General features: G+C 43.6%; 1 protein-coding gene across 3 annotated transcripts; it reads right to left on the bottom strand.

Annotated features, from left to right (window-relative positions):
- Nucleotides 1-232: 232 nt before the first annotated feature.
- FGFBP1 (fibroblast growth factor binding protein 1) lies at nucleotides 233-9,266 on the bottom strand. 3 transcript variants are annotated; one of them, XM_045019848.1, is made up of 2 exons: nucleotides 9,201-9,266; nucleotides 233-1,235 (listed from the first exon to the last, which is right to left on the bottom strand). In XM_045019848.1, the coding sequence occupies exon 2, from the start codon at nucleotides 1,212-1,214 to the stop codon at nucleotides 498-500; it is 717 nt and encodes a 238-aa protein (XP_044875783.1). In that variant the 5' UTR covers nucleotides 1,215-1,235; nucleotides 9,201-9,266; the 3' UTR covers nucleotides 233-497. The 3 variants fall into 3 exon arrangements, with proteins under 3 accessions (XP_044875783.1, XP_044875784.1, XP_044875782.1); XM_045019849.1 differs by lacking the exon at nucleotides 9,201-9,266 and adding an exon at nucleotides 7,830-7,884; XM_045019847.1 differs by lacking the exon at nucleotides 9,201-9,266 and adding an exon at nucleotides 2,440-2,558.
- Between the last annotated feature and the right edge of the window lie 4,471 nt (nucleotides 9,267-13,737).

Genomic DNA, 13,737 nt, shown 5'->3' with positions numbered 1-13,737 from the left:
GTGCCTTGCTACTATGAATTATATGTCCGCCACAAATATCTAAACTGCAAGAGATCTGTTTTAACACACACAAAAAAACAAAACAAAAAACAACCATTTTTAGTCTATTTTGAAGTTTATTACCCTCAGCAATTTTGAAGTCAAAAGTATTGTACACCGTGAAAAAGTGCATAGCACTGAAATAATCACTTTGGCCAACACAGCGCAAAGAGAAAAAATTAGAAGACTTTGCTTTATACACATCTTTACAGAGCTTGTAACATCCATTGGTAACATTTGCATAGCAATCTATATACAGATAACGTCTACAGCATCTTCAGCTACACCAAGTAAAGAGCATTGCATGAAATACAAGTCAGAAATTGCAGTTGTTCTCTTTTGCTCTTATATAACTATAGAAAATCAGAGGCAAATCTAGAATGATATGCAAGAAGTAGATAGGACCAAACTTTCAGCAACTAAGAATTTTACAAATACTCTGGAATTCTATTATCTTATCAGCATTTTTTATTCTGTATCATTGTGATAAAGAAGTTGCACCAAGATCTCCATGTTTCTGAACAGTATTCTTCAGCCACCTTTTGCTGATCGATGTAATCTGTATCTTCAACGCAGTCATCGGAACTTTTCCCTGGCTGATTTTCAGGTGTAATAGCAGGTGCTGAAGTCTGTGTGATCTCTTTTCTAGGGTGAGCAGTCTTGCCTTTTATGGAGTCTTGTAGCGTTATCAGGCTTGAGCTGGTCAAGGTGAGATGGGCACTTTGTGGCCCCTTCTTACATACTTTAGATTTTAGAACACCTTTTGGGTCTTGACAGATATTCTTCTGTTTCTTTAGGGATCGGGAGATTTGTTTCCAGTATGGTTTTTGATTTGCTGCAAATTGAGGACAGGTGGAAGGACTTCCTGAAAAATCACACCGGAAGCTGCTTGCACCTTTCTTGCATTCTACTTTTAGGGTAACAGTGTCTACTTCAGTCACTGCCCAGGTGCACTCAGAATTATCTTTGGTTGTAAACTTGCCTTTAAGTGAAGGTTTACCTCCTTTGGAGTCCTGTCCCTTCTCATTCTCTTGTTTAGTTCCAGTTTGTTTTTTTCTACCTTTTCCACCGTTTTGTCTCTCTTTCTTTCTTTCCTTCTGTGCTTCACCATCAACTACTAGTGTCTGAGAGACCAGAATCAACACGCAAAGAAGTGCAAAACTTCTGATGTTCATGATCTCCGCTTTTCTTGTAACCTATTTTGAAAACAACAGTTAATAAAAAAAAATTCACACACAATGTTGGAGTTCATCCAGTTGCTGCATTTTTAAAGTTTTTAGGAATAATAGTATATTGCTCACTGACAATGGTATTAAAATGACACGTTACTGGTAAGATCTACAGAATTTTCTGGAAATAATCTCAGAGTTAGTTCATATTGTATTTGAGGACTAAAGCTGTGCATGGGATGTACCCATTCACACCATTTAATTAATTCTTTCCTAATGGGCAGCACATAAAGAGCCTTAAACTCGTTCTTGGGAAATTGGAGTCTGATCCTGCCACTCTTACTCAAAGGAGTAGTCTTATTTACTTCAATGCGACTACTAAAGTAAGGGCAACTCACATGAATCAGGGTGGCAGGATTGGGTTACTAGACAGTGGCTGTACCTTGAATCATTGGGTCTTTACTTTGGAATAAGAAATAGATCTAGTTTCACTTTTGAATATGTTTGCAATATATTGAGTCAATCTAAAACTACCCATATGTAGAAAATATAAATTAATGTATTCTGCATAACTTCAATTTTAAATGTAGATGTCCAGCAAATTCAAGGTGGCCAAACACAATTTTAAAATTAAAGTCCATATCCTGCAAGCTGCTCTGTATAGGTGGATCCTGGCATCTGCACAGAGTCCCATTCATTTCAATGAGGTCCAGCTATATTAAGCAGCTTGCAAGGTCAGGACCTAGTGATATGATGGAATTTACAATACATGTAGGTAATTTATAATCTGGTCTTCAATGGATGCAATTCCTAGATGCACAGTTCATATACTTGCACCAGACCCCCATCCAGTAGCTAAGTTTCCATGTGAGCAAGCTAGGTATTCTTGGGAGGGCATTCCATCAAGGAAGGTATTTCAGCATTTACTTATCTGTAAATCCTGCAGATTTACTCATCTGAATGTGAAGACCCCAGAATCTGAGAGGAGAGATCACTTTTGAACATCTCTTCTTTTCCTTGTCCCAGGCCTAGCTACTAAGTGATTGGCACGGCATGAAAACCTATGATAGCTAGCTCTCCATAGCAAACATTGCACATTATTTACAGCTCTAATACTTCTTAACAGGCAAATCAAATGATTAAACCCCCAAAACCTTGTCTATAAATTACGTGACATTAACATTCTACTGCAAATTTAATACTGAAAATGTAAGATAAGTAGGACACATACCTTGCACAGTGCTTGGATTTATCCAATTGCAATTCAAGTGGAATATTGGCTCTTTCAAAAGTGTCATGCTTAGTTGTAAAGCAGTGTGCTATTTATAAAGGCAGAGACACACCTTTATCCCTCCAAGAAGGTTATTACAACACAATTGAATGCTTCAGTGACTTATTCATTTACTCGACACACCTTCTTGAAAAGATGCCAGTGATTGCTTATAGCAGTACAAACGAAATCAGCTACAGTGAGGTGACAGAGGTGTGGTTGAGTAAATTAGATGTTACACCTGCCAAGTCCTTACCTTTTCTCATATAGTAACAAGAGTTTTGTTAAGTCATGTGTTATATCCTTGGGGCAGCCGGTGTAGGAAGCAATCACTTGAGGCCAGAGAGCAGGCAGCTAACCACAACCTCCATTTTATTTACAGATATACAGAGAGCTCACTCAGCCGGTTGAAACCGGCTGAGCTATCCCTTAATAGTCTAACTCAGTTGCCATAGTAACAAAACCCATGACAACCAAATACACAACATATTCCTCCCCCCCTAATAAGAACATCCCCTAAATAAAACACACACTAAACTAGAGAAGGAGGGTAGACTGCCTCCATTCCCGGCTAAACCCTGGGGATTATTTTGCCCCATAACCGTGGGTTCGCCCTAACTAAAGATCCAGCCGATGAGGAGGCCTTCTGTCTCTAGGTGGATTACGGCGAACTTCTGGTGTTGTTGCACCCGAAAGTACTAGGGGCTCAGGGTCCGCAGCACGAATAGGTGAGGAGGTGGTATCAGCTCGTGCTGGGCAAAGGGGTATCTCAGCTGCCGGCAGTAATGGAGGAGAACAGTCAGGAACAGGTGACTCATGATTCGGTGTCTCACCAGGAGGGGTGAAGTCAGACCCCTCAACTGCAGATGGGTCCTGAAGACTGGCATGACCTGGCAACAGCTGATCTACATGTCGCCGCCAGGTAAGATTCTCTGCAGTCCGGACTGTATAGGAAACAGGTCCTGTTTGAGTGATGACTGTGGCCGGGACCCATTTAGCTCTGGAAGTATAATTCCGAGCCAAAACTGGCTGTCCTGGGCTAAAGGTTCGGTCTTTTGCTCTGGGTGCCCGTCTGATGACTTGATATTGCAGCTGACGTTGCACAGTTTGTCTGGGTTCAGAAGGTTTCAGCAGATCAAAGCAAGTGCGCAGCTGTCGTCCCATCATTAGAAAGGCTGGGGAAGCCTGGGTCGTAGCATGAGGTGTGTTTCTATAGGAAAGTAAGAAGGTATCCAGACGCTTTTGAATGGAGTGTTGTCCCTTTGCTGATTTCAAAGCGTTTTTCATTGTCTGCACAAATCTTTCAGCTAATCCGTTGGTGGACGGATGATATGGTGCTGACGTGATGTGGTGTATCCCATTTGCCTTCATAAAATTTTGAAACTCCTGAGAGACGAACTGCGGTCCGTTGTCGCTCACAAGTTGTTCTGGCAGACCAAAACGACTAAAGAGTCCTCGTAGTTTTTGGATAGTACTCTCTGCAGTAGTGGACTGCATTATAGAGACTTCTGGCCATTTAGAATGGGCATCTACTGCCACCAAGAACATGCTTCCTTCAAGGGGGCCAGCAAAGTCAACGTGAATACGTTGCCACGGGTTTTCAGGCCAGTCCCATGGGTGTAGGGGTGCCCACTGGGGTGCATTTCTTACACCCTGACATGACATACAAGCTTTTGCCTTCTCTTCAATAGCACTGTCCAATCTAGGCCACCAAAAATAGCTTCGTGCAATTTCCTTCATGCGCACTATTCCACAGTGACCGGAATGTAGCTGTTCTAACATCTGTGATCTCAGGGGTGGTGGAATAATGACACGCCTCCCCCACAACAAACAACCAGATTGGACCGATAACTCCGTCCGCCTGGACATGTAGGGAACAAGGTCGGGTGAGACCGGAGAGGTTTGTCGAGATTTTCCATGCATCACCAGGTCCATAACTTGGGATAATACTGGGTCAACGCGGGTTGCCTTCTTTATCTGAGTAGCAGTGATGGGTGTATTCTCTACCTGTTCAAAGTAGAAGATTTCCTTTTGGGCACTATCTTGATGTTTGACCGGTAAAGGCAACCTTGAGAGGCCATCTGCATTGCCGTGCAGAGTGGATTTCCGATATTTGATTTCATATGTGTGTGCAGAAAGTATCAATGCCCAACGTTGCATACGACTAGCAGCTAATGGGGGAATGCCTGTGTAGGGTCCAAAAATTGATGTCAGAGGTCGATGGTCTGTAAGAAGAGTAAACTTTCGCCCAAACAGGTACTGATGAAACTTCCTAATTCCAAAAACAATTCCTAATGCCTCACGTTCAATTTGGGCGTAGTTAGTTTCTGCTTTGCTTAGAGTGCGTGAAGCAAAAGCAATAGGTCTTTCTTCTCCCGAAGGCATAATGTGTGACACGACCACTCCCACTCCATAAGGGGAAGCATCGCAGGCCAATTGCAGGGGTAAGGATGGATCAAAGTGCGTTAGAACTTCAGAATTTAACAATGCATCCTTAGCTTTGTTAAATGCAACATCACAGGCTTCAGTCCACTTCCAGGCCTTGTTCTGCCCAAGGAGCTCATGAAGTGGTTTTAGCAGTGTGGCTAACTGTGAGATGAACTTCCCATAATAGTTCAGTAGTCCTAGAAATGAGCGCAGCTGGCTTACATTTCGAGGTGGGGGAGCCTCCACAATAGCTTTAACTTTTGCAGGGGCCTTATGAAGACCTGCAGAATCGATGATGTGTCCCAAATATTCAACAGAGGGCTTGAAGAATTCACACTTGTCTTTGCGAACTCGTAGGCCATACTCTTCCAGTCTTTGTAGGGTAGCCTCTAAATTCTTTAAGTGATCCTCTTCATTTCTTCCAGTGACCAGGATATCATCCAGATAGCACTGAACTCCTGACAAGCCACACAAGATCTGGTCCATAGCCCTCTGGAACAGGGCGGGAGCCGATGTGATTCCGAAGGGTAGGCGACAGTATCGATAAAGCCCCTTATGAGTCACAATAGTCAACAGCTCTTGGGACTTTTCATCGACGTGCATCTGTAAATATGCTTGACTCAGATCAATCTTACTGAATTTTTGTCCCCCAGCCAGGCCTGCGAAGAGATCATCGATGCGGGGAAGCGGGTATTGCTCTGCACACAACACTGGGTTGACAGTGACTTTAAAATCACCGCAAATCCGGAGAGAGCCATCTTTCTTCACTATTGGAACGATAGGAGTGGCCCATGAGCTATGGGTAACTGGTATTAGGACTCCATTGGTGACCAGGCGCTCCAGGTCTGCTTCAACTTTTGGCCTGATGGCATATGGCACAGTTCGGGCTTTCAGATATTTTGGTGGACTGCCAGGTTTAATGTTCAATGTCACAGTGATTCCCTTCATACTTCCCAAATCATCTCCAAAAACAACAGCATGTTTCCTTAGTATAGGGGTTAGACTGGTTTCTTCTTTAGTCATCCGGTGCACTTCTGCCCACTTCAGCTGAATCTTCCCAAGCCAAGACCTACCCATTAAGGCTGGGTAGTCACCTCTCACCACAAACAGTGGCAATTTAGCCGCCTGTCCATTGAGCTCCACCTTAACATCAATAGTGCCCAACATGGGCACAGCTTCACCTGTATATGTCTTCAGAACAGTTTTTGTTGCCTTAAGCGGAAGATGCTGTAGCTTTTCCTTATACACAGTCTCAGGAACCAGCGAGACAGCTGCACCGGTGTCTAGTTCCATGCGTATAGGTTTGCCCTCCAATAAGGGGGTTACTCAGTATTCATGTGAGCCCGCTGCCAAAGACAAAACATGCAGTGGCACTTCCTCTTGTGAGGAGGTGTCACCTTGATCATCCTGGGTCTGCTCTAGGGTATGCAAGGTTCCTCTTTTTGTCGGCCAGACCACAGGCCTCTTTTTCTTTTGTTTACAGGCATACTCAATGTGTCCCTTTTTGCCACAGTGTCGACACACCAGGTCCTTACACCAGCATTCTGATGCCTGGTGACCCAGCTTACCACAGCGGTAACATTCTTGACTCTGCACCGTTTTGTGGGTCATTTCTTGTGACACTTTTTGCACCCTAGGGGATACACCGATGTATTGTGCCTCCCTTGTAGCCAGTTCCATGGAGACAGCAATATCAACAGCCTTCTGTAATGTAAGCTGAGCCTCTGTCAGTAGGCGCTTCCGTATAGCTTCACTGCAGAGGCCACACACTAACCCAGGGATGGGCAAACTATGGCCCGCGGGCCGGATCCGGCCCTTCAGGGCTTTGGATCCGGCCCGCGGGATTACCCCTGGTGGTGCTGCGGGCCCGGCGCTGCTCTCAGAAGCAGCCCCCGGGCCGGGAGGCAAAGGGCTCCATGTGCGCACACAGAGCCCTCTGCCCCCCCCCCCCAGGGGCCGCAGCACTTCCTGGAGTGGCGTGGGGACAGGGCAGGCATGCAGGGAGCCTGCCCTGGCCCTGGTGTGCGCCACTGCCACCCCGGAGCCACTTTAGGTAAGCGGCACCGGGCTGGAGCTCAAACCCCTCCTGCCCCCCGCCCCCCAACTTCCTGCCCTAAGCCCTCTGCCTGTACCTCGCACCCCTCCTGCACCCAACTCCCTGCCCTGAGCCCCTTTCTGCACTCCTGTGCATTCCAACCACCTGCCCTGAGCTCCCTGCTGCACCCTGCACCCCGTGCACCCCAACTCCCTGCCCTGAGCCCCATCCTGCACTCCGTACCCCTCCTGTACCCCAACCCCTTTCCCTGAGCCCCCTCTTACACTCTGCACCCCTTCTCTCCCCCAATCCCTTGTCCTGAGCCCCTTCCTCCACATCCCGCACTCCACACCCCCTGCCCCGGCCCTGCATATAATTTCCTCACCCAGATGTGGCCCTCGCCCCAAAAAGTTTGCCCACCCCTGCACTAACCTGTCACGCAGGGCATCATTTAACATCTCTTTAAATTCACAGTGTTCTGCTAGCTTTTTTAAAATGGCTACAAATTGTACAACTGTTTCATCTTCCTTTTGGTCTCTTTTGTGGAACCTATATCTTTCAACAATTACCAGTGGTTTTGGGGAGAAATGAGACCCCAGGATTTCCACAATGTCACTGTAAGATTTAGTCTCAGGCTTAACAGGGTGTAGTAAGCTGCGTAGCAGAGAGTAGGTTTTAGCCCCTACAACAGTTAAGAATATTGGCACTTTCTTCGCTTCTGTAATGTCATTTGCAATACCAAAAAGCTCAAAACGCTCAGTATACACATGCCACTGCTCTGTATTCTCATCAAAAGGCTCCAGGGGCCTGGTCAGAGTAGCCATGATTTTTAGTTTCACTTTCACAGTCAGTGCAAACAAGCAGCTTTTTTTGTTTGTTTGTTCTTTACCTTAACTTCTACTTCCTTCTGTTACTGGAGCAGCACCATAGTCTCACCCTCGTCGCCAGTGTTATATCCTTGGGGCAGCCGGTGTAGGAAGCAATCACTTGAGGCCAGAGAGCAGGCAGCTAACCACAACCTCCATTTTATTTACAGATATACAGAGAGCTAGCTCAGCCGGTTTCAACCCTTAATAGTCTAACTCAGTTGCCATAGTAACAAAACCCATGACAACCAAATACACAACATCATGGATTCTTTAAATAACCTTTCCCTATCCACTAAGGGCTGGATCTTGTAAGAGGCTGAGTACCCTTAACTCTCACTGAGTTCAGTGGGAGTTGGGTGCACAGCACCTTATAGGATCAAGCCCACCATGGGCAGTTTGCTGCACTGTTTCTGGGAGCTTTTACAATCTAGCAACCAAAGGCTTAAAATATGCATTTAATAAAAGAAAATGTTTCAATGTAATGGGTAGATATTATCCTTTATATTTGAGATAGTCCCAGGCTATTAAGTTCAGAACCAGATCCAAGCTGCCCTAAAATTCAAGGGAATTTGAATCTGGGAATTTGGATTAGCCCATTAGAGAGAGCAAGGAGTCACAAAGTCCAAATCTAAAACTTTCCCCTAAATCTTGAGTGGTTTGGGTATGGAGCTTCAGTATGGGCCACATCTCTAATTTATATTAATCTGCAAAAGAATATGAAAATAAAGTTGTGAGCATCTGACAAATGCACAAAAGCAAATAAGTCAAGAGTTAAGAGTGACTCCATCAACTGTATCATAAAGAACAGACAAAGTGGATAGTGGGCACTCTAGCTGGAATGCTTCATGGAAGCTTTTTTTGAATGAGCAGAAGAAGGGCATTTGACATAAAGCAGTAGAGTAGGCACTGGCATAAGGGCAGGGCACTGGGCATGGGGGCAGCACAGGGCTGGGTGGGCCAGTGTGCATCTAGCAGTTTTGGGTTTGTAAACAGTGCCCTTGTGCTGGGCTGAGTGGGGCCACTCAGTAGGCAGGTATTTACGAGGGTAAAAAGTAGCATGGGTGATGGGCTGAACTGGGAATTGGTGTAAGAGACAAGAGGCATGTCTTCTGCTTTCCCTCCTCCCCAGGTGCAAATGGAATGGGAGAATAGGAGGAGAAAAAGATCAAGATATAGGTGGGGCCAGTGTCTGAAGTGGTTTGAAGGTAAGGAGATGTTTGTGTGAAAAAGCAAGGAAGCCAAGGCAGAGATACAGAAAAGGGAGTGACGTGGGAGTTAAATTTGCTTAATTTTTGCAGCACATCAAAAGGAAACTGGGGGAGGGGACACATTACAGCATCCCAACTGTTAACCCCACATGCCTGCCAATGCACCCACTGATATTTAGCTACCTTTGGTACATCCTTCTGGGTCCATTCAGCCTTTGGAGCTGCAAAGTGCACCTCTGAATGTGATGAAGCAGCTGGGAAGCTAATCACACCACTTAACTGAAAATGAAGTAATCAGAAAGGTTTGTGGTTAGTGCTGAATTCCCAACAAGAGTTAATGAAATGAGGTGAAGTTAGGCAGTGCAGTGATCACAGAACCAGTTGAGATTCTGAAAGTGGCTGGCACAGGCTGGGAATCAGAAAAACATAGGAAATGACAGATCAGAAGCAAGGAAAAGGTGTGGTTTGGGAATCTCACTTGACCTAGTTCTCACTAAAATAAATTATATGCTCAGTGGTTTGAGCATTGGCCTGCTAAACCCAGGGTTGTGAGTTCAATCCTTAAGGGGGCCACTTAGGGATCTGGGGCAAAAATCAGTACTTGGTCCTGCTAGTGAAGGCAGGGGGCTGGACTCAATGACCTTTCAGGGTCTGTGCCAGCTCTAGGAGATGGGTATATCTCCATCTCCAATTATTATATATACTGGAACTAAATAAAAACATGGCAGATCTGGCACCTGTAAAATCAGTCACTCTCTATCATCCTTATACAAAGTCCATTGCTAGAGTTGACCTTTGGGGCCTGCAACCCCCATGGCCACATCCACACCTTCCCCTAATTCAATGATATACACGTATCATCATGGTCTAGTCTAGTGGACTAAGCACAGGACTAAGAACAAGGGATTCTGCATTCTAATCCTGTCTCTGACACTAATTTCCTCTGTGGCCTTCATCAAGTAACTTAATCTCTCTGCCATAAAATGAAGATAACACCACTTACCTCCCAGAGGTGCTGTGATGATTAATTAGTGGGTGTTTGTAAAGAGTTATTTAAATGCTAAAATTCACCAGATTGTAAACAAAGCCCCCAAACTGTTTGCTGATTTTGACAGTTTTCCCTGTCATGAAATAAGTTGTCATGGGATAAGAGGGAAGAGCCTTTCATGGATTGAGAACTGGTTAAAAGACAGGGAACAAAGGGTAGGAATAAATGGCAAATTTTCAGAATGGAGAGGGGTAACTAGTGGTTGAACAGTTTGTTAATTGCAGCCTATGGGCTGTCAGCAAACTATACACTTTGACTATTTCCTGATTACTTGTGGTGTCACCTACCTGACATGCCATTGTTCCTGTTCACAAGTGGATATATTTTTAAACAGGAGAATAGCAAATAGTGAATAATGGATGCTTTTGTTTGAGAATGCATGAATTCCCTTAACCATATGCAAATATTAATATTTATATGAAGAGCAGCTATTCCCCAATCATTTATGTTGAACTTGCCCTCCCTGCCATTCATACAAATGTTCACAAATAGCAAATTCAAAGGGACACAAATGTGAGTGAAGTGAACAGCCATTTGGAACGTAAACGAATGTCCATGACTACTGTTTTGCAGCATTTGAGCGGCTCTAATGATGGCACAATATGGTCTGTGTGAGAGTTAGTCACCACATAAGGTGTCTGTTTCAAAGATGTAAAAGGAAGCTTTTACTCTAACAGGACACAAGGGGCAGCTTCAGGAATAGTCTCTCTACCACAAAGCTTTCCTTTTAGTTTAACGGTTTGCATTAGGTTTACTTGAAGGCATGGGCACCTGGGGCGATACATTTTACAGCAATGCACAGGGGTTATGCAACCAAATCTTGTTAAAAAAGAACGGAAATGCACATATACAAGTATCTCCTACACATCACTTTAAAATATACAATAAATTCTAGTGTGTTTTTTAAATTTGTTGAGTGACCAGAAGGAGGAATGACATTCAGAACTGTACAAGGCATCCTAGTGTGCCTTTAAAATGTATTGGACTGCCTGAAGGAATGACATTAAGCAGCTGTCTAATGTTAATGTCAAGATTTTTTCCAAAGTAAATAGATTTAATTTATATTTGCGGCACACAGAAAACTGTCCTTAGAATACAGGCACTATTAATGTCACAATTAAAACAGACTAATCTGTTCATGTACTACTAATTAAAAGGAATGTAATTACTCAGTCAAAAGAAGGGTGAAATACTCCACACCTATCTGCTGAAGACATTTACAGAAAGACTAAGGATGTGTATACTTTACAAATGCCATTGGTATGTTTAAATCCAAGAGCAACATCCTTCTTATTATGGAAATGTATGGATTTCTGGCATCTCTCCCACCCTGGTCAGTAAACAAGTTTAAAACAAAGAACTCTTTTTTTCTTTTTGTTAATTCAAAGAATTATGCATGCATCCGACGAAGTGGGTATTCACCCACGAAAGCTCATGCTCCAATACGTCTGTTAGTCTATAAGGTGCCACAGGACTCTTTGCTGCTCTTTCAAAGAATTTAGTAACTGTGACAGATACTGGCTTGACAACTCTAAAGACTGAAACCTTTTTATCTGGCATAAGAACATAGTAAGGCTGCTAGTGTCTCTCCCTGAACCCAGGTCCCTTTCAGGCCCTTTCCTCAGGGCACAGTTTTATTGTGTAAACATAACACCAAATCGAAGCAGTTCCTTGAGCACTATGAGCTACAGGTCACTGAGGTGTTTCCCAGTGCTGAAAGGACACACCCTTTCCTTAAATCTCCCTGCTTCAGGGCCTACTAAAGGGGCAGACCATCCTGTTACACATGGAGGCGGCAGCAGCACAAGCTTCTCTACATTTCCATATTGATAAGGAACACCAGATAATTCAGACTCCATGGCTGATTCTGCCCATTGTCCTATCTGCTGAAGCTGCTAACACAGGTGTTAATTCGTGTCAACTGTGGTGATGACTTTGTACATGACAAGTGTCCCTTAGTAACTGCCTTAAGATCAAGGATACATTTCACATGGAGACCACAGAAAAATCTTCAGATAGCAATCATTTTCAGTCACTTTTGACCTGGGACTGGATTCATATTGGTAACATAAGTCAAAAAAACTCTAGAGCCCATTGCCAATTCCCTGAGCCACCAGTCCCTCTTAATTTCTCTTTAGTCATGTCCACACCTTTCACTAAATGACCATAAACTAACCAACCGCCTCATATTTTCCAGCAGAATGTCATACAAATGGAGAGGAAATAAAAAGCAGAAAATAAAACAAAGGCTTAGGCTATGTCTACTCTAGAGAGCTTACAGCAGCAGAGCTGTACTGATGTAGCTCCGCGACTGGAAGATCTCTCATGTAGCCGCTCTGTGCCAAAGGGAGAGGGCTCTCTGCTCGGCATAATTAAACTACCCCCAATGAGCGGTGATAGCTATGTCAGCTATCTCCCGCTCACATAGCGCTGTGCATACTACCACCTATACCAGCGAAACTTATGTTGCTCAGAGGTGTGTTTTTTCATACTCCTGAGCAACATAAGTTTTGCCAGCATAAGTGGTTGTGTAGACATGGTCTTATTAGTTAACATGTTTTCTAGCATGATTTTACATGAAGTAAGCAAGAGCAGTTGTGTTTTTTAAAAGTTTTTGATTGTTGTGGTGAACTGTGAGAGACTTTAGGGTTATCAATAAATCACAACCAGCTAGGATTAACTCCGACCCAGCTAAAACATTTAAATATGACTGTCCTTGTCTTCACTAGCTACTAAGTCATGTCTAACATCAAGTTACTTAAAACATGCTAGTTACCATGTTTACTAACACTTGTATATTCCCCGTGTAAGCATACCCTAACAGCCTCGCCCATCCTTATCTGCATTTGATGATGCCACAAGTTCACTGAATTTATGCTATAGTAGGACCCCGCTCCTATATTTCAGAGCTTGTTGTTTAAAAATATGAAACAATGTGATATTTGTTCAGAATGGTATTCTCTAAAGTGCATCTGTTTTTCCCCCTCAGGAATTTAGCAGCACTGAGCAAGAAGAAAGGACACTGAAATAAAAGTCATGTGCTACAGATAGATGTAACACAGAATTTCATATTGATCTGTTGTTATTTTTCCATATGTAATTGGTTCTAATTTTAAAATCTCCATTTTTGTATATTATCTTCAGTTTGGACTCCGGTGGCAATTGTGACCTGATAATACATCATTTGTTTCACATATGACTAAATATTCTCCAGTTACAATCATTTTAATGTCTTATAGGTTTTATTTCAGTGACCTTGTTGCTTAATTTGTTAGGATAAGTTTACGATTTTTTTATGGCTCGCTTGAGCTGTTTTGGCAGCCAGAGGAGATTAACTGTTGACTAGTTGCTATCTGAATTATTTAGTCTATTGAGATTTTTATGGTTTGGTGCAACATGGGTGCCAGCCTGTCTGACCAAAAGAGCCTTATAGCATAACTTCTCTAAGGACTACAGGCTGCATTTCGAACAAAGTTGAACACTTTCACAATATGTGCTAAAAGAAAGAATTATAAAATGGACTAGAATAATAAATAATAAAGGCTTGACAGCTGGAGAGTGCTGTGTCTGCCCCCAATGCCTGCTAACTTGGCTATGTGACTCCTATAGTTGTCCAAAGAGGGTCATCCTCCAGGCACCTGAGACTTGATGGTTGTTGATCCATATTAGGAT

This window comes from Mauremys mutica, chromosome 5, assembly GCF_020497125.1.
Source record: "Mauremys mutica isolate MM-2020 ecotype Southern chromosome 5, ASM2049712v1, whole genome shotgun sequence".
Taxonomy (NCBI): domain Eukaryota; kingdom Metazoa; phylum Chordata; order Testudines; family Geoemydidae; genus Mauremys; species Mauremys mutica.
Note: the sequence above shows the minus strand (reverse complement) of the source record. Positions and strands in the feature narration are given on the sequence as shown.